The sequence below is a fragment of the Rhinolophus ferrumequinum genome, chromosome 19 (assembly GCF_004115265.2).
Source record: "Rhinolophus ferrumequinum isolate MPI-CBG mRhiFer1 chromosome 19, mRhiFer1_v1.p, whole genome shotgun sequence".
Classification (NCBI taxonomy): Eukaryota; Metazoa; Chordata; class Mammalia; order Chiroptera; family Rhinolophidae; genus Rhinolophus; species Rhinolophus ferrumequinum.
In genome coordinates, this window is record NC_046302.1 from 38723961 (window position 1) to 38750278 (window position 26318).

Genomic DNA, 26318 nt, shown 5'->3' on the forward strand with positions numbered 1-26318 from the left:
ATGCGCATACATTTTTTTGGCACTCTCTGTATATATGGTGAAATGTCATCTTAAGGCCATCCACTTAGCTAATCATCTGCCTTGGTAAAATGGCACTCACAAACACATTTGTCAGCTGAACCTGGAGGACAGCTTGCCTTTTGAGAGCTTCCTGGGCGCCTGGCACAGCTGCATCTTCAATGTGAAGTGTGCCATTGAGATCTACCAAAACCGCTTTTAACGCGCGGCGTGCTGCCATCCTTCATTCCCTAGGAGAGAGCAAATGAAATTCAAAATACAATTTAGCAAACAATGGACAATTAAAAACTGGTAGGTCCCCCAAAATATCATTCATATCCAGAAAGATATGGCTTAGTGTTAAGCTGCTTCTTTTGGAACGACAACAACAAAAAAATGTGTTTTTAAAAATCCAAACCCAAAATTTGACTCATAAAACTTTCATAATGTTTAGTTTTTTTAAAAAAATCTTGAATGAAAACTATAGGGAGGGGAAAAGAAGAGTTAATAAAAAGAGAAATTATGGGGCGGCCGGAGGGCTCAGCGGGTTAGAGCGCAGGCTCTCAACACCAAGGTGGCCGGTTCGATTCCCACGTGGGACGGTGGGCTGCGCCCCCTGCAACTAAAGATTGAAAACGGCGACTGGACTTGGAGCTGAGCTGCGCCCTCCACAGCTAGACTGAAGGACAATGACTTGCAGCTGACTGGCCCTGGAGAAACACACTGTTCCCCAATATTCCTAATAAAATTTATTTAAAAATAAAAGAAATTATTTACTTTCAGATTTCTTAAAATAACCCTTTGGTGTAACAATTTGGTTATTTAATTTTTTTTAAATATGAGTAATGTACTCTCAAGAATGGATGGATAAAAGCACTAAATCACTGGCAAAATCTTTTTCTTCTTTGGTTATAGATGATGAAAATGTTCTAATAACCCCTCTCCACTGTTATATCCTGAAATGGCATATATGGCCATGTTGCTAACAGTATTTACAGGTCACTGAGGAGGGAATTTCAAGTCATACAATAATTTAAAGTTAGGAAATATTAAAAAATAAAGTCAGGAAATATTGTCCTTTGCAATGTACAACTTCATTTTTGCAGATTTTCCTTTTAAAATTTATTATGAGTTATATCCTACATATAGTGGAGTATAAAGTATGGTTTAAAGATAAAGGAATGAGTAAGAACATCATAAAAGCTAAAGAAGAGGGGACTTCATTTTTAGTTTTTTTTTTAATTATTCCCTTTCCAGTTTTTTGTTTTTATAATGAACTATTTCAGACATATAAAAACGCATCAAGGATAATACAACCCCTTTTACCCATTCTTCAGCTTTAGAAATAAAACATCACAGATGGAGTTGGCGCCTTCTGTGTACCCTCAGATCCCATTCTCCTTCTTCCTCTCCCCAAGGGAGCTACTCTCCTGATTTTGACGTGTTGAAAACATTGTATTAATGTTACTCTTTCTACATTTAGCGACTTGCTTTATCACTGCACATGATGCTTGTAAGATGTGCTCATGTTAACACATGTAGCCACTGTTCATTCCTTTTCTCTGCTGTATGGAATTCCATTGTATGGATATGCAATTTATCTGTTCTCCTGACCACGAACATTTAAGTTGTTTTGCACATTTTAACGAAAAGTGCCTCTTTGAACATCTCTGCACATGTCTCCCAGCAGACATGGGTGCAAACATTTCTCTAAGGTCTTGCTGAGTCTGAGGGTGTGTGCTCGTGTGCACCCTTGCAGGATGTTGCCAAGTTGCCCTATTCATTTGTATCTTCATAGGGCAAGTGTTTACTGAACACTTATAATGTGTCAAGCCCTGATGTGACAACAGAGCTGGAGGAGCCATCTCTTTTAAAGTGAGAAGCGGAGGGAAAGGGGAAAGAACCTGGGGAGACGTAACTAGGCAATTGCCAAGAATCTGTGGAGACTACGGGTAGAGCTCTCCATTGGTTTATGGCATCTTACCTTGGGACCCTCTCAGCTGGCTCCCTATGAGATGCAATCGTGAGAGCCTGGGACTGGCAATCACAGGCCCAGGTGGTGGGCCGGATCTGCCTCCAATTCCTTGTGTGACCGTGGCCAAGTACCTTCCCCTCTCTGGTCCTAAGTCACTCCTCAATATGTGGGGCAGGGAAGCAAGGTGAAGCCTCAATCTTTTTCAATTGCCTACAGGCAGGAGATCGGGGCTGAAAACAATCAATGTATTATGTTACCCCCAAAGCCTTGACTTTTCCCCTCTTCAACGTGGGTCGGCTAATCCCTGCTGATCTATCTCGCAGAGCTGCCAGGAATACTCCAGGTTGTCCAATGTTATCCTTTTACATGTTGGTCTCTCTTAGGCGCATTTCTTTTAGGAGGCAAAGATGACCCCTGAATTCCCTTCCAGCTTCCAGTTTTTAGCTCCTCCCATTTCCCAGACCCTGCTTCCACTTCAAATCAGCCATCTCTGCACACAAGGTATAAATATAAAACTAAATAAACCCACAGCAAGCCCCAGAACTGAAGTCAATCGCTGGCAAGTGCTGGCCGCTGCCCAGCATGCACAGTGGACATGCAGCTGGGCACACTGGAGAGAACTGCATTTCCCACGGGGCAGCACTGACAGCACGGCCTGGGCTAGGGAGGAAGGGAGAGGGAGGGAGACAGAGAGAATGCTCCTGCTGGACCCAGGGAGCCTGTCAGCCAGGAGGGCCCCAGGCCTGCTCTTCCCTATACATGCTCCCCAGACCCAACCAGGGGCTTCCCCACCTAAGTGAGGGAGCTGCAGAAGGTGAGGGAACTGGAGCCACGTGGTAAAGGTCAGATAGGTCCAGGGTCAGTTGAGTGACCTTGGGCAAGTGCATTCATCTGCCTAAGCCTCCATTTCCTCATCTGTAAAAGGGGAAGAATAATAGTCACTACCTTGCCGGGCGGTGAGGGTTCAGTGAGTTAAGGAGAATGACTAGCAGCAACAAGCACATAGTAGGAACACAGAAGATATGAGTCCTCTTCCTTCCCACTCATGAGACAGCTACCCGTCTGCTCCTCACAATGTACCGCCTGGGATCACAGACCAGGAAAAGCAAGGAGCAAGAGAAGCAACTGGGAGGAGTCCATTGAGAAAGGAGACAAGTCAGAACAGCTCACATATATTAGACGCTGTGTGTGTTTTCTACCTCACTAAGTGCTCTGTGGTCTTTAACACTTAACTGAAACTTCTAAGAAATCCTTTCCAGATGAGGACATTCAGGCACTGAGAAGTTACTAATTTGCCCATGCTTTTAGTTTTGACTTTGAAACATGTGGATGATTTATATATTCAAATTTAAATTAAGCCAGCCCTAAAATGAAATACAAACAGAAACAAACTAACCAGCTAAGACAACTTTTGCACAGTGTACTCTGACTCGTCCTCCAATAGGATATATTCAAAGGACAAAAAGAACTGCGCTGCTAAGAAATGTATATATTTTTTAAATCATGAATTCATAACATCTCCGATTCCAACAGATGTTCTTCCTCTCTTCTCATTCCACATAGCTTTCTCCCATTTGAGAACTATGATTTTTTAAACATCAACACTATATTTTATATTTACTCATCTGCTCAATACTAGAATACACACAGAGTAAGTTTGGAACTCATACCACTACCATTATTACCAAAAGCCCTGAACCTGTTGATGTGTGTAATTTTCCATCAAAACAAAAAAACCCACCTTTTGGGATTCTGACTAGAATTGCATTGAATCTATAGAGCAATATTAGGAGAACTGAGGTAATTATTATACTGCATCTTCCTCTTCAGCAATATGGCACATTTCTCCATTTATTTAAGTTTTCTTATATAAAGTTTTATAAATATCTACTTAAAAATGTCTTCCATATATTTGTAGACATATCCTTATCATTGCTACAGTAAATGGTCTTTTAAATTACTTTTCCTAATAGTTTTGTGTTGGTGTGCTAAAATATAACAGGTGTTTTGTCTTATATCCTTAACCATTCTAAACTTTCTTATTTATTCTAATAATTAGCCTGTAGATTCTCTTGGGTTTTCTATTTAGACAATAATTATCAACTGCAAATGACAATTTGTTTTTCTTTCCAAGCTTTCTCTCTCTTATTTTCTTTTCCTGTTTTAGTACTCTGGTTAGAAATTCCATTATAATTAAATAGAAGTAGTGATAGCATGCATCCTTATTTTGTTCCTGATTTTAAAGGGAATGCTTTTAATATTTAACCATTGTGTGTTTGGTGTAGGATTCTTTGTAGATATTTTAGCCTGTTAAGGAAGTTCTCTTCTAGTGCTAGTTTGCTAAGAATTTTTGCCATAAATGGCTATTGGATTTTACCTACTATTCTTTTCATATCCAACAAGATGGTCCTGTTTTCCCCCATTAAGTTGTTAATGTGGTCAATTAATGTTGAAACAAACCTGCCCAAATCCAACTTGGTTCTGTTGCATTTTTTTTTCAACTTACTACTAGATTCAAATAGAAAAAAGATTTGTACAATCTAAATGAGCATCAACAGAGGCTAGTCAAATAAATTATGGTGTTGGTCAGGTTTCTCCACAGTTATTATTTTTCCCTTTCCATATTTTATTCTTTGGAACTGAGTCACTACAGAAGGCAGAGAAGAATTAAGCTCTACCTCCTCGTGAGGGGAGTACCTTCATATTATTTGGAATTCCTCCATAAGGAAGATTTGTCTCTTCTCCATTTATTTATTTAGTCACTTATTTATATAATGAGCGTGGGCTCACAGATATTTATTCTATTGTTTGGACTGTAAACCAATACAACGCTCTTTTGTTGCTCAAATTGTTCTAGCTTTGGTCACTGGGTGGTCTTTCAGACCAGTTCCGGTGACTCCATCCTTTTGTTTTTGTGAGTATCTCCTTGCCTTCTGGAACTACAAGATGCTCCACTCTTCTTGCATTTTCCCTGCTCCAGCACTGGAATCAGCCATTTCTCCAAGGAAACTTTATTCTAGAACTTAGAAACCAAGACCGGGGCGCTGGGCGTGCTCGTTGCTCCTGGGATATCATTATCCCCAGGTCCTCTCAGCAGACAGTACTGTAAGTATGTATCCTAACGCATGCATGCCCACATACGTCTGCATCTATCCATGGTACATATATTAAGCTAAACATGAGTTTCATACTGATGTCTCCAATTCTAATGCAGTACCACAGAGTTCGTTCTAGCCTTCTTTTCTTTATTTATTTGTCATTTCTCTCTCAGAGAAATCAGAAATCTGACTCACACCATCCACTTACTTATTTGTTCCTGTCTGGTATACTACACATTAAGCAGTCTCAGGACTGTTTCTTCTTATTGTCATGAGAAACAAATTACTAACTAGACTATTTATGTACAGTTTATTTTGTGTTTATCCTTAAGAGTTTTCAGACAAAACATAATTTTCCAAAGTTACTTAGGGCAGCTTCGCCCCATTCCCCAGTCTTCAGTGTGCTTATATCACACTTTTGTACTTAAGTTAGATTCGTTTGTCACAGTCTGTTTTCCACCCTGGGATCTCCCAATATTCTGGTTGATTTTTTTTAAAGTTTGCATAGATTGAACTTCATTCTTTGTGATGTAGTTCTATGGGTTTTGACAAGTGCATAGTTAAGAATCTACAAAATAGTTCCATCTGAATAAAAGAAAGAAGCTGGAAGATGAACACAACACTGCAGCCTATTTTGACCCCAAGAACGTCTGCCACACCAGGTAACCTATACTTTGCCCCTTCAGGGAATAAAAGCTAAAACTCAGGACCCACCTGAAGAGATAGATCCTCCCAACCTAAAAGTTGACACTTTACGTTTTTTTTTTTTCATTTCCTACACCACTTCTATTTAACACTGTAAATGATACCTAACTAGTGCAGTAAGGCAAGAAAAAGAACGTATAAGAATTGGAAAGGAGAAGCAAAACTATCTTTTTTCATAGACGATATGATTGTATATACAAAAATTAAAGAATCTAAAGCAGTTAACAAACTAGGAGAGTACAGCAATTAATATAATCTTTAAAAAAATGTATTACTTGCAATAGTATCATAAAATATTAAAGTTACCAGGAAACGTCTAATAAAAGATGTCAACACCTTTATGGCAAAATTATAAAACTTGAATGAAAGATATAAAGAAGACTTAAATATATAGAGATACTATTTTCATGGATTAAAATACCTAATATTTTAAAGATGTCAGTTTTCCCTATAATGATCTCCATAATCAATACAATTCCAATCACTATCCCAAAAAGTGTGTTGTGGAACTTGATAAGCTGACCCTTGATCAGTGCAAATGGCCAAGGATAGCCAGGATACTTCAGTTAAGATTGAAGAAGAAAAACACAGTGGGGCCTTGCTTTACCTAACATCTAGATTTGATGAATGAGGACTTGTAATTAATTAAGATGTTGTGGTATTAGCATATAAAGAGGCAAACTGACCAGTGGAACAAAAGAGAGAAGCCAGGAAAAGACGCTCCCACCCCAACATGTAGAACCTTGATACATGACAGAGGTAGTGTTTCAGATCAGTGAAGAAAGAATCAAGTGGTCAATAAAATAATGCTATAGAACGACTGAATGTCCATAGAAGAAACAAATGAAATTGGACTCCCGTATCACACCATACACCTTTTTTTTTCAGGTAGATTAAACAACCACATGTTTAAGGCAAAACAGTAAAACTTTTAGATGGGAGAATATCTTCATAACTGGAAGATAGGAATGACTCTCTTAAACAAGATATAAAAAGCACAAACCAAAAAGGAAAAGACAAATAAATTCAACTGTATTTTAAAAGTACTAGAAAGACAGAGAGTAAAAATATATAGAATGAAAAACAAATTTCCAACACATGTGAGAAAGGACCAGAATCCAGGAAATATAAACTATAAGTATTAAGACAAACAATCCAGTAGAAAAATAGCATAGACTCTCAACATATCCTTTACAACAGAGCAAATCTGAATAACAAATAAACAAATGAAGCTGTTCAAAACTCACTGGTAATCAGGAAAATGCAAATTTAAAGCAGAATGAGATCACTGCAATAACCAACACATTGGCAAAATTTAAGTCTGACAATATCAAAGGGTTTCAACAGGAACGCCCAACTGCTAGTGAGAGAATAAACCATATGATCATTATGGAAACCAGTTTGGAATCACCATGCTCTACAACCCAGCAATTCCACTCCTAGGTATTATACCCAAGAGATTCTTTCACACTGTACCATTAGACATGAACAAAAATGTCCACGGCAGAACTGTTTGGAATAGCCAGAAACTGGAAACAATACAAATGTCCCTCAGTAATAGCAGGATGGGAATATAAATTGTGGTATATTCATGCATAGAACACAAAAGGCAGTGGAAATGAATCAACTAGTTATACACACCATCCTAGATAACTCGCAGAAATCTACTATAGAGTGAAAGAAGCAAGTCCCAAGCGACTACAGACAGTATGGTTTCATATTACAGCGTTCAGACATAGGGATGCGTGTGTAGGTAATAAAACGTCAAAGAGAAGCGAGAGAATGATTCCCGAGGGTCGGAATAGTGACTCTTCAAGAGGACAGGAATGAGATGCAAACTGGGAGAACACAAAGGGAGACTCTAAAATCCCTCTTGACCTAGACAATGAGTATGTTTTTTTATTTTATTAAAATTTTAAAAACGTACATATGTGCTTTCTACACTTTTTGTGTAGATGACGTATTTCATAACAAAAATCAGTCTTGTTATATTTTAGACAGTCGTTTCTCGTAGAACAACCTCCATCCCCCAGACACTTTGATTTTTAAATAAATCCCTGGTTCTGTTTGTCTTTTTTTTTCAGTTATAAGATATTTATTCTATTTTTCTTTCTTTTTTTAAATTAGTTTCTGGTGTACAAAACAATGTACTAGTTAGAAATTTACACCCCTCACAAAGTGATAACTCCCCTCCCGATTTGTCTTTTATAATATACCTGCTGGAAGTGGGGGGAAGAGTGCAGAGGCAAAAAACAGTATTAAAAGTTTTGGTTAATCAACGCTAAATTGCAAAAGCCTCTCTTTTGTAACAGTTCTCATGTTATTCTATTTCTGAACTTTATTGTGACTTGAAATGGAGGATTACATCAACAATAGCATCAACTATTACCTGCCTGAGAGGGGAAATGATTTGTTAACAGACCAAATTCTTCCTGGAGACTATATTTGGATGTGTCACAGGCAAAGGATTCTTTAACTAAAATACGTACACTTCACAAAAAATAAGGCTACCCAAAACGAAGACAAAGCATTCTATTTGTACATAGAGAAACCTACAATTGCTTCTCTCAAAACCTTACTTTTGTGAGAGACATCTAATAGTCAATAAAAAACACTAACTCTGAAGGCTTAACAAAATATAAACAAGACTCGAAAAACAACAGAAAGAATGTACCGTTTTAAAAACAACTGTCCAACTAGAGCCAGTAAATGGTCATAATAAACATTGATCATTTTAATTCTTATTGAAGCATTCACAAAAGCTTAATGTTACCCAAGCATTTAAAAAGCCTGTGTTGCTGCTTTCATTTAAACTCTACGATGCTCTGCTGGACCATTACATACCGAAGAGTGACAGACTGAGGCCTAGAACGAAATGGAGGTGCCCCACTCACATCTCAGACATACTTCCTCAGTCAGCCCCCCATGACAGGCCCTGACCACTTCTGCCATGCTCTCTTTTCTTGTCTAACACGTTATGGTATGTGAACCACAAGTTAGTATTTGATCAAATGTAACTGTACCATACTTATGATCTCTCTTATATGTGGAAGCTGAAAAAAAAAAATAAAACCCTAAGTTGTTAGATACAGAGAACAGATTGGTAGTCAGATAAGGGGGGTGGTTGGTGGGAGAAATGGGTAAAGGGGACCAAAAGCATGCTGACTAAGTTAATATACTGTATTGCATATTTGGAAGTTGCTACCAGTAGATTTTCAAAGTTCTCATCATAAGAAAAAGATTTTTTGTAACTATGTATGGTGACGTAAGTTAACCAGACCTATCATGGTGATCATTTCCCAATGCACACAAGTATCAGATCATTATGTTGTATACCTGAAACTAGTATATGTCAATTATATCTCAATAAAAAAGAAAACAAAGGCGATTCAAAATTACAAAACATATTTTTTTCCAAAAAACCCTGCAATTATAAAATATTAATATCACCCCCCCAGAAAAAGTGTAAAAGCTTCAAAGGCAGTCCATGTTTTTTGTTTATCTTGGGTCGATGCCCCACCATCTCCCACAGTTTGAACAAGTTATGTGGGATATACCTTAGATGAGTCATAAACAATGGATACTGACAGACAGTCAATGCAAAGTAAATTCTCTCTCATCCTAAAATGAACTCTTGAAAGATACTTTAGAGAACATCTCCCCTTGCCTATTTCAGGGGCATCTCAAACCAACAAGTTTTCCCTGCCCTCAGAACTGCTTTTTCCTGAGATCCTTATGAGTGAATGGCAGCACCAGCCATCCACAGGTACCCACCAGGCTCTCCCACTCCTACCCCCATCTGGCCAACTGCCAAATCATGTCAGTTGTACATCCTTTACAGTCTTGAATCCACTCTCCTGTCTTGTTACTAAAATGTAGTTTTGGAATCATCATCTCTCATCTAGCCTAGTTCAACAACTTCTTAAATGTTCTGTCTGCTTTGAATCTTCTATTTCCAGCCCCAAACCCATTCCCTGAAATGCAGTGGTGAAGGACACCAAGGCGTTATATACATGCCTGCATTTGAACCTCGACTCACTAGCTGTGTGAACTTGGGCAATTTTCTTAACCTCTCACCTCAGTTTCTTCACTACTAGAGAGAGTAACACCCACCTCTAATGGTTGATAGGAGTGAAGAAAATAATACATGTATTGTAAACAGTGTTCCACACACAGAAAGGCTGGATTATGTACGTGGTGGGGGGGCGGGGGGGGGGGGAGGAGGGGAGAAGACATGATGGATGTGCAAGGGCTGCAAAAATCACAGGATAAACATGACGCCATGTCCTAAGGCATCAGTGTAACTTGAGGACTTGAGAAAACAGTTTACACCAAAATAAGGATCTATTGTGGCATACTTTGAAAACTTGCATAAGTATTTAAGATAAAACAAGGGATTTCAATAAAAATCTTCTCCTGGGAGGTGGGGCTGTTCAGAACATGTCCCCTGGCCTTCCTGGGAAGTAAAAATTCTCTGTTCTTCCCTACATGCTTCCAGTGGAAACGTCTGGAACTACTTTACGCACTCAATAAATTGTTATTATTCAGTTTCTCCTCAGTTAAAAACGTTCCATTGGCTGCCCACTGCCCTTAGGATAAAGTCTGAACGACCAACACTGGCATAGAGCCCTGGTTTACCTCTCCAACTCACTCGTCTATACTCCCGCACCAAAGGTCCAGGGCACTGCAGTCGGCCAAGACCCCCATTCTTTATCTCCCTCATCGCTGGACTTCTGTCGGGCATCATTTTTGCTCCCTGAATTCTATACCCGTGGCCCCTAGATCCCCCTTACCCCTGCCTAACTCCTTTATCCTTGGGTCTCGGAAGCGCATCCCTTCCTCTGGCATTCCTGAGTCCAAGTCCTTTACTCCTCCTAGGGCTGGGCCAGGCCCGCCGAAAGCTGCCCGTATTACATGCATCACTGTCCCAGCTGTGAAGCACTGTGCGGAAAGGGGCTGTGTTGCCTTTTCCCCTGTACTGTTTAGCGCTCAATAAACTTCTGACTGCAGTAAGCTCACGGAGCCAGGTCTCGATCACTAGAAGGATCCGAGAACAAGAATCCGTCCGCACTAACTCAATAGCGATCCCCGCCATCCCGCGGGTGGGAAGGGGCCTCAGGACGGATCCCAGCCCAGGTTCCAGGGCCGGGCCAACGCCAGACGGGCCGGAAGGGACGCCAGCTTCGAAATACAGTCCAAGGGCACGTCCCGAAGAACCACCAATACCTCGGAGTCGCGACCCGCCTCGGGCAACCAATACCCGAGCGCGCCCAGGACCCCACCGAAGCCGAAGCGCCCAGCGCCCCGCTCCGCGCACGCGTGGGAGCGCCGCGGCCTAGAGGGCGGCGTCGGTAGCAGGGGTGGGACAGTCCTCACGGAGCAGGCGCACGGGTTGGTCCTTGTCCCAGGAGGGGGGGTGGCTCGGGGACGGAAACAGTCAGTGCCCGAGCCCTCTCACAAAGAAACGCAGCCTCCAGACAGGCGGGCGGTCGCCAGCGCCAGAACGGCTCCTCACCCCGCTCCGCACGCCGTCCTCAGCCGAGGCCCCGCTAACAGGAAAGTCGGCGCCGTTGCCTGGTCAGCACAGGGCTCGCAGCGGCTCCAGGACGCCCGGGCAGCTGCCAGGTTGACGCCGGAAGCTGGGCCCGGGACCGCACCGGAAGGGCCGCCTCTCCCCGTGCATCTCCGCCCCATCCGCCCAGGGTTCCGTCCCAGTGTCGGACGTACTTTAAAGGGTCTAGTGTTGTCTTTTACCACGATCGAGGAGAACGAGTTCTTGAGACCTACTTCATCAAGGGCGCGGCCTGCTAGGCGCAGATGCAAGATGAAAAACAAAAACCTCTGCTTTTGCTCTGTAGCTGTGTCACATTCCACGGCACCATGGTTGAACCAATTTTTATTAACTTTCTTTGCTGCAACCCTCCCTCTCTCCACTTCTTCCCCATCCTCGAGAGGTAACTCAGAAGTCATCTCCTACTTACTTTCCTTGAAACACCCAATCTCTGAGGTCATTTACTGCTTTGCTTCTTGAATAGCACCTGGCGCTTAGTATTAACCACCACCTCTGGTGGCGTACCTCTTGTCCTGCAGCAGCTATCCCAAAAGCTTCCCCACCCACCCTGCCTCTCATTAGAGTGCTGCCACAGGCTTTGCCTGTCATCTAAAGGGAAGCAGTATCTTGGGATACAGAGAACCCCCTCCTCACTGCTTCCCTCCCACACACGTTGGGAGTCTCGTCTTCACTTGTCTCCCAAATTATACTTGAGTACAGAGATGGTCATCTTAAGCACTGCCTATGAAAATGACTAAACGAAAACACTTTTCGGAGCAATCTGACATAAGAGGATACACACCCTGGTTTACACATATGGAAACCTTTGACAAAACTGCTGCTCTGCCCTTGACTGGAGACTCATGCTGCTTGAACACTATCCAATATCCCCTCTGTCCCGTGCTGCAGTCAGCCATGTTGCAAGCTATAACCTCCTGTTCCCCGGACTAAGGACCCTCTGCTTTTCCTTTCCACTGGGCCTGGAGGTTGTTTTTGTCTTATTCATATTTAAGTCTAAATTCTCTGTGAGGGTCTACTTGGCTGAAGGAAAAGGAACCTGTGCCAAGTTTCCCCTTCAGAGCTAGGAGCCTGTTTTTGACCAGATTAAACCACGGAAGGGTTTTAAGCAAGTGGGTACTATTAAGACGTGCATTTTTTCTAAATGCTTACTCTGGCTGCATTGTGGAGAGTGGATGGGAGAGGTGCCAAAATGTATGTGAGACAAGATAAGCAGCTACTGCAGGGTTACAAGAGAGATGCTTAAACAGTGTGGCAACAAAGCAAACAAACAAACAAAAAAAATTCAAGCACTTTTAAGGAGGTGAAATAGTCAGAACTTGGTGAGGTTAGATTGAGGGTAAAGGCGAGGAAGGCATCAAGATAATTACTAGGTTACAGGTTTGGGTAACTGGGTAGTATAATAGATGGTGTTGTGTCATTCACTATGGTGTGGAATAATGCAAGAGGACAGATGTCTTCCTCCTCATCAAAAGACTCAAAAGGCTTTGCTTGCCAAGCAGCAAAATGAGTACATTATGGATGGAAAAAGGGAGGGGCTGATTTGGGAAAGAAAAGAACGCAGTATCAGAACTGAAAAAAGGCAGGATTCCAAAATCTATCTTGATCATTTAATACCCTTGGGCATTGCCCACTACGTGTCCCAGGTCCTTACACAGAATGTTTTCACAATATCTGACATCTCATGACCAATCAGGAGCCAAGGAAAATTTTAGCAAAAAACAATTCCATTTTGCTTGGTATCAAAATTTTATTATTGGTAATAACTTTGTAAGTCAATGAGAAAGTGATTTATCAAAAACATTTTACTTTAGAACATCTCTTTGGTTCACGTACATCTAGAATCTGGAAAAGATATATATCGCCTGGAACAGACTTCTGAAAGTTACCATTTTACAAATGAAGCAACCAAAAACAACTGAGGTCTTAGGAAGTTTATTCATTTGATAAAAAGGTTCTGCTTGGCATATTAGACATATCATTCCTACTTTTTACTCAAATACATTGCTTTCTCTCAAGTCATTTCATGAGTACATACATACACATGCATAAATGATAACGTATACCCAGAGAGCACAGATCTTGCCTTACTCTATCTAAAGCCAGAATTTTTAAGAAATACTTTTTAACTGTTTTTGAAAACAGGGTTTTGTGGTAGCGCCTTAGGAAGCTGGACAAGAGTAAGGTGGAGGCTGACTAGTGGGCCTTTGGGCCCCATCATTGCTTCAATTGAAAATAAATGGAACTGCTCTTACCTGTTTTAGATACTGCAGCATGATAGTACTGTTATTACTCCTTTGAGTAATAACTATTTTATTATAACAGAGATTCTGCTGTGAACAAAGTTTGAAAACCACTGTACTTAAGGGTTAGAGTATGAGTTTGGTTAATATTTATAGACTAGAGCCAAGTTCCTTCACGACAGGTCGTAGGCATATAGATGCAGGGTCAGTATACATAGGACAACTATCATGGATACTTGGTGTCCAGAAGGATCACAAATTGTTAATCCTGTGAATGGCTAAGGGGAAGGATGTGTGCAGGCAACTGGGACTTAAGGTACTGTCTACTAAGATACTACGGTCACCAAATCACAACTGCTCTGGGGACACCAGGGTTAACCTGTGAGAGCTTGCAGACCTCCTTTGAGGCACATTAAAGCCAGAAATGTGTGAGTGGCCTCCAGAGATGACCTACTTTGATGTTCAGTGCTTCATTTTCTCAGAACTGCTCGGCTACAAAATACTCTGAAGCTGCCCTGCTGTGACTGCTCCCCAGTGGACTTTGAACTTGGACAGTATCCTGACACTAAATGAGCATAAAGGTGTGCTGTAATGTCTTATAAGAAAATGGCAACAAGACAAGGTCTCTTTTTTTAAAAGTTTTGTATGGCTCAGAGCCTATGGAGAAATGGGAGTGCCCTCAATTAACTGCTTCTTTTGAATCTGCTCAGTGGCTGAAACTCAAGACTCATGCATCAGCGCTTTGTTAAGAGCACTGCCTCTAAGTGCCAAATATATTACCCACATGAGCCAAGTAATTACCGTGTTTCCCTGAAAATAAGACCTAGCCGGACAACTAGCTCTAATGAGTCTTTTGGAGCAAAACTTAGTATTTTTTAAAATTTATTTTACTTATTAATATTCTTTAAATTATTTTACTATAAGACCGGGTCTTATATTAATTTTTGCTCCAAAAGACGCATTAGAGCTGATTGTCCGGCTAGGTCTTATTTTGGGGGAAACAGGGTAACTACGAATCCCTGATCCATTTCTTTGATTCAAGTTGCAAGTCGCAGCCCAGAGATAATCCATCTCTAACTCTGGGATGGCCAACAGGCATTCAATACCTGCTCCAAAGTTTTAGAAGTAACTTAAGTCATAGAATAAAAGTTGCTTATGAGTTTTCTTGATGTCAGCAATTCAATTCATTGAAGAAAAAATGGATTGTGAATGTTTACTTTCATTAAATCTGTGCTCAGTGATTTTATAGCAAAGAACATATATAAGAAGTATTACACACAAAATGAGAATTTCATTAACACTGACAGGTATATACTAAGGTACAAAAACAAGTGATTGACTTGGAAAATTAATTTTATTTACAAATGTTCTCCTATAAACAAAGATGCCATTCCACCCCCCCTTTACAATATAACTGATAATTGCCAGAAAAAAACATTTACAGTTTTAATCTTTCTGCAAAAGAACTGCATTATGGGATAAGCAAATATGGGATGGTCTAAGACATAAAAACAAAACAAAAATCAACTTATCCAGCATGAATGCCCTATTGACAGACAGAAGGAGGAATTCAAAATCACACCCCTTAACGTGTTACTCCAAGAAACTGAAACGTGGTAATTTTGGGAGAGGTAAATGCTTCACAATAAAGTTGTCTTATGTAGCACAGTTTAATTGTGATTGTTTAGGATTGATCTTGCAGGCCAATATTTATGCTGATTTTTAAAAATAAGTCATCATTGTAAAAAGGGCTTATCTACACATATGTTTCTACTAATGAAAATATGTAGATACTGATCTAGTCTCATCATTCAGGCCAATTAGTAAAATAACAAATGCATGAAAACAACTTAAAACAAAAACATAATCATCATGTGATTATCTGACTTACAAATTTAGAATTCTCCCTGAAATCAGGGAGTATTGCTCCTCCACAGTTACTGTAAATTTGAATTTTTCATAGCCAAGACAATATATAGACAAAATATGTATCCAAAGAATTCAAAATAAAATTATCCAAATTACCTACTTCTCATTTTATATGTAGTTACTTTTTAAAAACCCTTTAAATTTTATCTAGGAGGATAATCACTCAGATCATAGCTAAGTTACAAGGAATTTCAAAACTTTGAAAAAAAATTCATCCCTGAGACGTGAGAGAAAAAGCTCTAAAAACACAGAAGTGACAGTCCTGTACCCTTTGAACAATCTTTACCATACCATGTACTTTTATTAACAGTCAGCAATCAAATGTATTCCAATCCTGGATAGTTACTGCCTCTGATGATCTGATCTTTTTGTAATGAAACTGTAAGTTCAACATTTTAAAAAATCAGATAAATAGGGACTCTGGTTTTATTGTCAGGTTTATATTTTGGTTAAGTCCAACGACAGCCAGCTAGGATACACATATTCCAATAAAGATCGAAGTAATAACTTCTGCTGGCATCTCTTCTTCTGAGTCTCCATTTCCACAATGATCTTTACCCAAATAGTAAAAGTAATACAATTACGATTGAGTTTACTATTATCAATGGCACTGCAAAGAAAAAAAATAGTTTGTTACCAGAAAGAAAATATCAGGAAAAAACTAAGTCAGTCATTAGCATCCCGGAAGGATGGAAATACCCAACAATCTATCAGCATGATCATGTTGCAAATACTTGTAACAGGAGCATTCAAACATGCACTGGATCATACAACCCAAAACTTATTTTAAAGAGGGCTTGTGTGATGGGGGATAAGGATCACATTGGTACAACTAGATCAATACGAAAACAGCTGTGGATAGTGCCAGTGTTACTCTGGGAACACAGAAACACAATGGACTCAGGCAGAAGTAGATCCTTATGACTGCCAGGGACACTTGACATTAGAAATACAGTGCGAAGAAGATTCCGTAGCTTCATCATTAAATTAAGAATGAACTTATCATTCTATCCAAAATTGTGATTAAAGCAGCTAAAAAGAGGCAGAGAGACAGAGAGAGAGAGAGACCCTAGTTTTAATGATTTTAAATAAAAGGTTTGAACTCTTCTTTCTTGAGTTGCTCTAAAATATTTTCAAATACAATAGCGGATATGGGACATTAATTCTTCTCTTGAAAGCCTTATAGGACTTTAAAGGGCTTTACTAGTACATGGAAGCAACAGCATTTCCAAAAGGCAAGAACATCATTGTCTTTAACTCTAAGGCAACATACAAACAGATTATACCACCAAGCATTCCACTTGCATCAACTGGCTGAGATAGAAACAAGAGGCAAACTGAAAAAAACCAATAACTTTTAAGCAATAAAGCCCTGTTAAAGAGAAAAAAGAAATCCCACTACAAAGATGGTATTTGGTAGTACTCACACTCGAAAGCTTTGCTACTTAAATCAAACCACACAACTTAAAGAGTGCTCTACTAGTTTTTCTTCTTACCTCTCATCACAGTTCTTACAGATCGGATAAGGTTCATTAGCTGAGATTTAATTCCTGGCTCCTCGCCGAATCCGCCAATTCCCTGGTCTGTTCCCCAACCAACTGCATAATATAAAGATGATTAGCTGTGTTAAAATTTATTATGCATTCACCTTGCTCCCTCATTAGTCATGTCCTAAAAGATTATCTTCAGCCTTTGTTAAAGACATAAAATATAAAGTCATATGACCTAAAAGTAGAAACAATACTAACTTAAATATATTAGAGTATATTTTTTACTTTTGATAAGCAGCAAAAACTCATTTCATTTCCACTATGATTTTATAAAATCAACTACAGTCTAATAAATTATGTCGTGGCATTTAACTCAGTAAAGGTGACCGCTATGACACCCTAATTGATTTTTTTCTTTTTTAAACTAACAAAACATTTTTCAAGTCCGAACTGAAAAAACAGACAACCAAGGCAGAGTGTCAAGTTGAATAATGAATTGGCTCAATTCAGAATTTATAAAACCTAATGTAATTCTCAGTATAAAGGCATTGTGACTGAGATTCACTATCTGTATCACATGGGGGAAATTTTTAATCTAAACCTGGTCAGCTCGGTTAGGTTTAGAACATGCTTGATCCTGCCAGCAGGGGCACACCTTTTTTATCCTTGATCATTATTCTTCATTTCTCAGTTCTGAGATGAGGATTTAGCCAACTATCCCACTTATTTTCTGGAAATGAGTCTTTTACCTTCTTCGATATCGTTTTCCTGATAGTACAAATCATTATTTCTTTACCTTTACCTGTTAGTTCTTTTTTTATTACCCCACACATTCTTCTAAAGACTTACATATCCTCATTTCTACAATTTGTCCTTCTCTCGTCCTCATTTCAGGTCCACCTGTCATATCTCATGACTATATTTTTTTTTTTTATCTCATATGACTACAGGGCTTAATTAATTCCTGACATGTTAACCCTTAAACTTGAAGACAGAGAACAAGTCTTTATTTTATACATGAAAGAACCAAGTATCGGGAAACAAGATTTCACTTTGCTTACTGATATCTTGTTTTGGCAGCCTGAGCTGACTACTACTAATAATACGCTGTTTCATGTTGTTTTTTATACCACTCATAATTAGCACTGGATATAATAAATACTACTCCGTGTGATTTTTTTTAAATGTGTGGTTTTTAAAAAACAGTTTTATTAAATACAATTCACCTAATACAGAGTTCACACACTTAACCGTATACAATGGTTTAACATCATGTTCATAGAGTTGTGCAACCATCACCACACTCAATTTTAGAACATTTTTATCACCCCCAAAAGAAACCCTGAACCCATTAGCAACCACTTCCCAGCCCCCTCAGACCCCACCAGCACTAAGCAACCGCAAATCTGCTTTGTTTCTATATGATTGCCGATCCTGGACCTTTCCTATGAATGGAATCGTATGATATGTGGTCTTTTATGACTAGAGCTTCTTCACTTAGCATGGTGATTTTAAGGTTCACCCATGTAGCATGTATCAATATTTCTTTCTTTCTTATTGACAAGTAGTATTACATAGTATGGATATACCACATACTAAAGTCATCTACGGTATTCATCATCAGTTAGTTGATGGACATTTGGGTTGTTCCCACTTTTTAGCTATTATAAATAATGCTGTTATGAATATTCATGTTCTTATATGTGGATGTTTGTTTTCATTACTCTGGCTACACCTAAGAGTGAAATCACTGGGTTACATGGTAACTCTTAATATTTTTCATCTACTGTGATGAGCACGTGATTTTCTTTATTTTACTAATATGATTTCTTACATTAATTGATTTTCGAGTGTTAAATCAACCGTGCATTCCCGGGGTAAATCTCACTTGGTTTAGTTTCCCAGTATTTTGTTAAGAATTTGTCTATATTCATAAGAGATACTGATCTATAGTTTCTTTTTTCATAATGTCTCTGTCTGGTTTTCATATCAGGTTAATAGTGGCCTCCTGGCATGAGTTGGGAAGTACTCCCTCCTATTTTGGGGGAGAGTTTATATAGAATTGGTATGAAGCAAGCCTTCTTTACATGCTTGGTAGAATCCAGCATTGAAGCCTGGGCTTTTCTTTATTGGAAGTTCTAAAATTATTAACTCAGCTTTTTTTACACGTTATAGGTCTAATCAGATTTCCTAATTCTTTGTGCAATAATCTGCATCTTCCCAGGGATCTGTCCATTTCATCTAAGTCGTCTACTATGTTGGCATATAGTTGATAGTATTCAAAGGAAAAACAGAATCCTCTCCATTTCTCTAAGGTCAGCAGTAATTCTTTTTTTTAACTTTTAATTATGAAAGTTGTAAAACATACTCGTACCTAACACTCAGTTTTAATAATTGTTATATGTGCTTCATCTTTTTTCTGAATACTTCCTAAGTAACTATAATGTCTTTATTACACTAACAAAATTTACAGTGATTCCTTAATATTATCCAGTATGCAGTCCATATTCAAATTTCATCCAATATTCTCCATATGTCCTTTAAAGTTGATATATTTGAACCAGGAGTCAATCAAGGTATACACACTGCATATGTATATCTCCCTTACATTTCCCTGTCTCCTTTTTTTGTCTTTCTTACATTTTGTATATTTCGTGGTCACTCCCTCCCCTTTTTCCCCACAGCACTGACTTGTTGAAGAGACCTGTCTAGTTCTCATTGTCATTGCTGATACAAGTCTCTCCTATTTACCACAAAACACATCCCAGCTTCACCTTCCAGCTACCTTTTCTTCATTTCCTCCAATTTAGTGGTAACGCTGGATAATCCTGCTGTCTCGTTTTATCACTTTCCACTTACTTCTCAACCCATTCCACCTGGATTTTACCCACTGCTTTAACTGCTCTTGTAACATCACCAATGACCTCTCCTACCGTGAATCCTTAGGATACTTTTCAGTCCTTCTCTTACTTGGCTTCTCAGAACATTCCACCGTTGTACTCTCTCTTCTTTAAACACTCCTTGGCTTCTGTGAAACCCCACCGTCTAGATTTTCCCATCTCTGTTTTGCTCACTCATCAATTTCTCCTGTCAGCTCTTCCATCTCTACCTAAACATTAAATACTGGAAGAGATTCTGGGACTGTCCTGGTCACCAATTCTCTTTGTACTCTTCTTTCCCTGAGCAATTTCATCTCTTCACATGGTTTCATTTATCATCTGTGGTTGACAAACTCAAAGTTCATTTTCCACTCTGGCTCTTGCTTTGTTCTACAGATTTAAGTCCACCGGACTAGTCCACATTTCTACTTGCCTATCTCACAGATGTAACCTCAAACTCTAACCTTATTTCATTATCTCTTCTCCTTCTTATCCACCCACCCATTTCCCAATTTCCCACCAGCACTCTGTAACTCAATAAAGGAACTACCGCTCACTCAGTTGTTTAAGCTAGAAAACCAATACCGTGTTTCCCTGAAAATAAGACCTAGCTGGACAATCAGCTCTAATGCATCTTTTGGAGCAAAACTTAATATAAGACGGGGTCTTATTTTACTATAAGACTGGGTCTTACATAATGTAATATAATGTAAGTCTGGGTCGTATATTAATTTTTGCTCCAAAAGACGCATTAGAGCTGATTGTCCAGCTAGGTCTTATTTTCGGGGAAACACGGTAGAGATCTTTGACTTTTTCCTTTCTTTCTCATCCCCACTGTCCAAACAGTAAAAATTTGCCTTTTCTACCTTTAAAATATCTTCTGTTCGTAGGCCTCCCGTAACAAAGCAGCACAAATTGGGTGGCTTAACACAATGGAAATTACTCTTCTCTCAGTTCTGGAGTCCAGAACTCCGAAAGCAAGCTATTGGCAGAACTAGTTCCTTCTGGGGCCTCTAAGGGATAATCTTGTCTATGCCTGTCTCCTAGCTTCTCCTAGTTACTGGCAATCCTTGGCACTGTTTGGCTTGTAGCTGCGTCATTCCAATCTCTGCCTCTTGTCACACAGCCTTCTTCCCCATGTGTCTCTGTATCTCTGTCTCCTTATACAGACACCTCATTGCATCTAGGGCCCATCCTACTCCAGCGTGACCTCATCTTAATTTGCTTACATCTGCAGAGACCCTATTTCAAACTAAGGTCACATTCACTGGTACCAAGGGTTAGGACCTCAATATACCTTTTTGGGAAGGACACACTTTAACCCCCATGATTCTCTTCTACTTTCTGTATGTATAGTGGTGAAGAGATGGACTCTTGAGTAAGAGTCTAAGTTCCAATTCTAGGCCTGCCACTTTCTAGCTGTGTGATCTTGGAAGTTACCTACTCTCTTTTGTGCTTCAGGTTCCCCATCTGTAAAGTAGGGGTGAAAACAGTATCTCACAGGGTTGTTGTGTCAGGGTTACACACGTTAATATACATAAAGCACTTGATGCAGATCCTGGCACACATTGTTAAGTATTAGTTATTATTATTAATTATTATGCTCACTCAATTAACAGTTTACCCAGCCCACTACCTGCCCTATTTGGAATGGTGCTTCCCACATCCACTCTTGTCCCGTCCAATCTGTTCTCCATACTGTAGCCAGAAGGATCTTGCAAATAACACAAATCTGGTCATGTCACTGCCCTGCTTAAGACCTTGTTTTCACCTGCCCCAGTCTACACACCAGCTCTTATTCCTTACCCGCCCAACTTCTCCCAACCCTTCACCTTCACCTAGTTAATATTTACTCGCTTATCAGATTTCAGGTTAGACACACTTTCTCCAAGAAGCTTTCACAGATTCGCGGTTTAGTATCTCCCTGCACTTCTCTTTCATAATATTCTGCGTCCTTGTTCTTGTTACTTGTCCAGTTTTATTTAGGTTAATTTCTATTAGGAGGGCAGGGTAACTTCTGTAACCCCAGCTCTTATTTCATGGGCCTGGCACATAATTTGTGCTCAATAAATCTCTTCTGAAGGAACAAATGAATCCACCTTGCTCATGGGTTTGAGTTTCAGTGATTCAGATATACGCGGTATACTGTAACACGTGATGCACATCATGCAGTATCCTGCCTCAATTTTGCCTCGTGTAGCAAGAAGCGGCCTGCCCGAGATGCCATGGAAATTGCTGGATTGTGAGGTCCTGCGTGGCATAACTTGTGTCTTCATCTTTGTACCCTTAGATTCTAACACAGATCCCGGCACATCGTAGACACCCACAAATCTGTGCTGGATAAACTTTTCTTGGAACGTGGGTGGCTGAATGTCGCGAGAATCCCAACATTTTGCCTTTCCTCTTAGCCCCAAAGCCCAGGAACCCCTATGGCCCTCCATCAGTTCATTCTCCTAATTACCTACGCTCCAAATGAGCTACGCCCCTCCCTCGTTAACTGAAAACTCAGACCCAGGTATTCTGGCCATGAAAAGGAGTCACAGAGAAGTGCACTACACTACTGACCTAAACTAGCTGCAGACGGGCTTCGCGGGCACATCTCCGTGTTCCCCCACCCACCCGTACCCACCCCAGGGCCCCTCACAGCGGGCGGCCGCTGAACAATCTTTACCCCGCTGTTGAATTCAAACCTGGTGAGACAAAAGTGGCTCGGCTTCCTCCCGCATGGAAAGGCCCCAAGAGCCAAGCCCTCGGCGGCTCGTCGGTCCCCGCCCGGGTTGTCCCCTCTCGCAGCCCGGCTCGCGTCCGCGGCCCAGGGGCTCTGCCGCCGCCACCTCGGCCCCGCCCCACGGCCCCACTCACTGTTCTTGAGGAAGCGCTCCTCGTGTAGCACGGCGATGGCATTGACGCAGAGCAGGGCTGCCTGCAGCAGCGAGTACAGGGTAAAAGCCATGGTGGCTGGGCGCCGGCCGAAGGCCCAACTGATTTTTCTGCAGCCGCTGCAAGGGACGTGGCGCCGTCACGGCCGGCGCTCTCCTACGGGAGCCGGTGAGGCCCAGAAAGCTTTCCAAGAAGCTCCGCCCCCCCCCGTCTGGCTAAGACCCGCCCCCGCCTGCATCAGCAAGGCTTGTCTGCTGAGCTTGTCTGGACCTGTGCTGTCCAATGCAGTAGCCACGTGTGGCTATTGAACGCTTGAAATGTGGCTGGTCCGAAATAAGGTGCTTTAAGTGTAAAATACACCGGATATCAAAGACTTAGCACGAAAACAAAGAACGTCAAAGAGCCCAATAATTAAAAAATGTTGATTACATGTGAAAATATTTTGAATATATTAGGTAAATAAATTAAATTAAGATTAATTTTTCCTGTTTCTACTTTTTAAAAAATGTGGCTATGAGGATATTGATAATGACGTGAAGCTTGCATTATATTTCTACTGGACAGGTGCTCCCAAGAGCTGTAGGAGATGTTAATACTCCTATTTTACAGATAAAGAAATGAAGGCTTTGGCAAATAACTTAAAACATTAAAATAAAATAAAATAATACATCTTAAAATTACTCAGTAAGAAACATTCTCTCCTTGATCAAACTCTAACTAGGCTCCTCTGAGCCTAGGCCTCCACCTTAGCCTATAAAAACTACAGATGCTCAACACAAATTATTTCATCCACTCCCCTATACCCACATTAAAAGACTTAAACAAACACTAACAGTTTCTAACAGCTCAAAGCCACGTCCCTACAATGACCATTTAAAGTGCCTGCCTGAGAAAGCTTAAGGCTGCAGAAAGAATTGACTTTGTTCCAGACACACCTGAAAATAGGCCCTGACCTCCCTTTCTTAGAGCATTTACTAAGAAAGGCCTACAATTGTGAATCCTTCCTTTGTCCTTTTGAGATGTATATGTATCTCCTACAATTCAGGCGTGTCTTTCTTAAGGACCTGAAGGCCATAACTTTAAAATGTATTCATTGGGAAGGAGAGGAACTCTGTCTCCCCGTCTCTGTGGGAGGGCAGAATCTTAACATTGAGAATTGCCAGCTAATAGACACCTGGCCTAAATAGAAACCTGACTACCCTTTGTATTTTTCACTTCCCTGACTTTGCCTAAGCCCCTGCTCACCTCCCTTTCTACTCCCTCATTCTCCCTTTAAAATACCCAGTCACGGGAGGGGGGTGGTAGATGAGGGTAAAAGGGATCAAATATATGGTGATGGAAGGAGAACTGACTCTGGGTGGTGAACACACAATGCCATATATAGATGATGTAATACAGAATTGTACACCTGAAACCTATGTAACTTTACTAACAATTGTCACCCCAATAAACATTAATTTACAATTAATTAATTAATTAATTAATTAAAAAAATAAAATACCCAGTCACCTCTCTATAAATCAAAGTTGAATTCAGTTCACACTTGACCCTCTTCCCTATTGCAAGAATAATTACTAATTAAAATCTGTCTTTACCACTCTAATTGGTGTACAGCTTTGTTTATCTTTGCCAGTAAAAGGCTGCATCTAATCATGTTAAATTTTAGCCATTGTTTGAGGGTAAGGACAGTATGCAAAGTAATCACTTCCCGAACTTCTCAGGGTCCCCTAAAATAGAAAATGGAAAAGCAGCACATTAGTCCCAGAAAGAAAGGACCTTGGAAGCCCATGTGTTGCTGCTGCTGGAAGAGACACTAGACAAAACAATAATAATAATAATAATTAGTTAAACTCCCAAGAATAAATTAAGCTTAAATAGGCCAACTAGTTAATGTCTATAGGGAAGAAAAATGTATCATTTCCCACTGACATACATAAACACTATCTCCAAAATTGGACACAGGAAGCTTTAAGAGAGTAAACGTCAGGACAGGATGCCAACAAATCCTTCAGTTTTTCAAGGCCCACAAAACTCTAGACACTGGTGTAGAGGAAGTTTGTTCCTGTAAGTGGACAGTGAGCACTCCAGGATTCCTGTACTGGGCTGGGTGGGGGCAGGGGCACCTTGTTTAGAAGTTTGGTTGAGCAGTTAATCTCAATTTCTACTACTAGATTGTATGTCTAATGAGGAGGGGGAAGGCTGATGAGTGGAGATTATGGCGATGGAGTGGACATGGGAGTAAAGCCTCCTGAGGCAGGTGATGTTGGATCTGCCGGCAGTTTCTGAGTGCCGGCCGGGATCGTGTCTCGTGAAGCCGAAGAATGGAAACATGGATCAGGGAGAGGCAAAAAGTTTTAAAAACGGGATAGTTTATTAGAGGCAGGAGAAGAGGTTGCAGCTCCCGAGCAGGAGGGGGTCCCGAATGCGGGGTGCCGCATGACTGAGGCAAAAGCTCCTACCTTTATACCTTCCCTTTGTCTGTTTGGGGAAGGGGAGAGGTTTGGAGAAGGGCGTTGTTTGAAGAAGGGAACTGGCGCCTTCTAATGAAATCTGCTTGTCCATTTTAAAGGAATTAGCAAAGTAACCCACTCTTTATCTATCAGATCTGCTCCATTTGTCAGGCCAAAATGAATTTTATGATTAATCTCAAGGCCTTGTTACATTATGTCCTGGAGCGAAGGAGTGATTTCAAAACCTGAAGTTTTAGGATATGGCTGTCTTTGTTTTTTCCACCAGGGACCTCCCTGTGTACCTAGGGACATGCTAACTCTCCTGTATCAATACCCCCTCTGAAGAGGGAACCCTAACTGCTATTAGGGGCTAGGGGCAAGGACCGCTCTGGCTACTTCAGGCTGAGGAGGGACGTAGAGACAGACCAGCAGCTAGGGCTTGTCCAGAGGTCTATCTAAGGGTCCCCGGTAGATGAGCATATCCGAGCAGATGAGGAGTTTGTTGCTTTGGAGGCCGCGTAGCCAGCTAGTGAGTGTTCCACAAGCAGAGATACACCGTAGGCAGCAGCAAGAGATGATTCCTGTAATAATGAATAACAGGAATATGAGAAAGACTTCTTTAAGTCCTGTTAAGCTAGGAAGCCAGGAAGTAAGGAAGGATAAATCTAAACCAAAGAATCTTGTTTTTAGTTTAATATTGGAAACCTTTAATTAACTGTGAACTATGAGAGACTGAAACAGCATAACCCTTTAAACTTTTTATATTTTTGATTCTGTTTGAGAAGTAGATAATCTATGGCAGCTTTGTTTGAGAACTGTTATTCTGACCTGTCCTAACTTTTGTCTTATGGCATGGATAGCCTGTGAGGTGGCGTTTTAGGGTTTTTGTTATTGAGTAAGCTATTTGATTATTGAGCCTTTTGTATGTTATTTTTTTTATAAAAGAACTCTCATCAGTGAAGAGCCTCCAATCGGGGTTGTCTAGGGGTATTTTTTGTACATCTACTTTAGCAGTATAGGCTTGTATAAAAACTTATTGGCAATTAATTTTTCCTCTGTCTCTGGGAGGAAGGTGGTAAGATTAAGGTGGAGCAGGTCCGTAT

General features: G+C 40.4%; 2 protein-coding genes across 5 annotated transcripts in view; both read right to left on the reverse strand.

Moving 5' to 3' along the window:
• The window catches only part of HDHD2 (haloacid dehalogenase like hydrolase domain containing 2), a 36102-nt gene extending 24342 nt beyond the window's left edge, over positions 1–11760 (reverse strand). The window contains exons 1-2 of one of the 4 annotated variants that reach the window (XM_033087098.1): positions 11291–11425; positions 138–248 (exon numbers count right to left, since the gene is read on the reverse strand). In XM_033087098.1, the coding sequence (XP_032942989.1) occupies positions 138–238 (101 nt within the window). In that variant the 5' untranslated portion in view covers positions 239–248; positions 11291–11425. Of the gene's footprint in view, positions 1–137; positions 249–11001; positions 11271–11290 lie in introns of those variants that run through there. The other 3 variants (XM_033087099.1, XM_033087100.1, XM_033087097.1) reach the window with 3 other exon arrangements.
• A 1681-nt stretch (positions 11761–13441) lies between these two features.
• Positions 13442–22925, reverse strand: IER3IP1 (immediate early response 3 interacting protein 1). Its single transcript, XM_033087101.1, has 3 exons — positions 22748–22925; positions 17013–17114; positions 13442–16126 (listed from the first exon to the last, which is right to left on the reverse strand). The coding sequence occupies exons 1-3, from the start codon at positions 22836–22838 to the stop codon at positions 16071–16073; spliced, it is 249 nt and encodes an 82-aa protein (XP_032942992.1). The 5' UTR covers positions 22839–22925; the 3' UTR covers positions 13442–16070.
• Between the last annotated feature and the right edge of the window lie 3393 nt (positions 22926–26318).

Excerpts from the sequence above, each read along its gene's own strand:
- IER3IP1 (XM_033087101.1), bottom strand. The coding sequence starts at position 22,838 with ATGGCTTTTACCCTGTACTCGCTGCTGCAGGCAGCCCTGCTCTGCGTC. Across the intron at positions 17,115-22,747 it reads GGAGCGCTTCCTCAAGAACA|TTGGTTGGGGAACAGACCAG; the intron begins GTGAGTGGGGCC and ends TATATTATGCAG. Across the intron at positions 16,127-17,012 it reads TGTAAGAACTGTGATGAGAG|TGCCATTGATAATAGTAAAC; the intron begins GTAAGAAGAAAA and ends TTTTCTTTGCAG.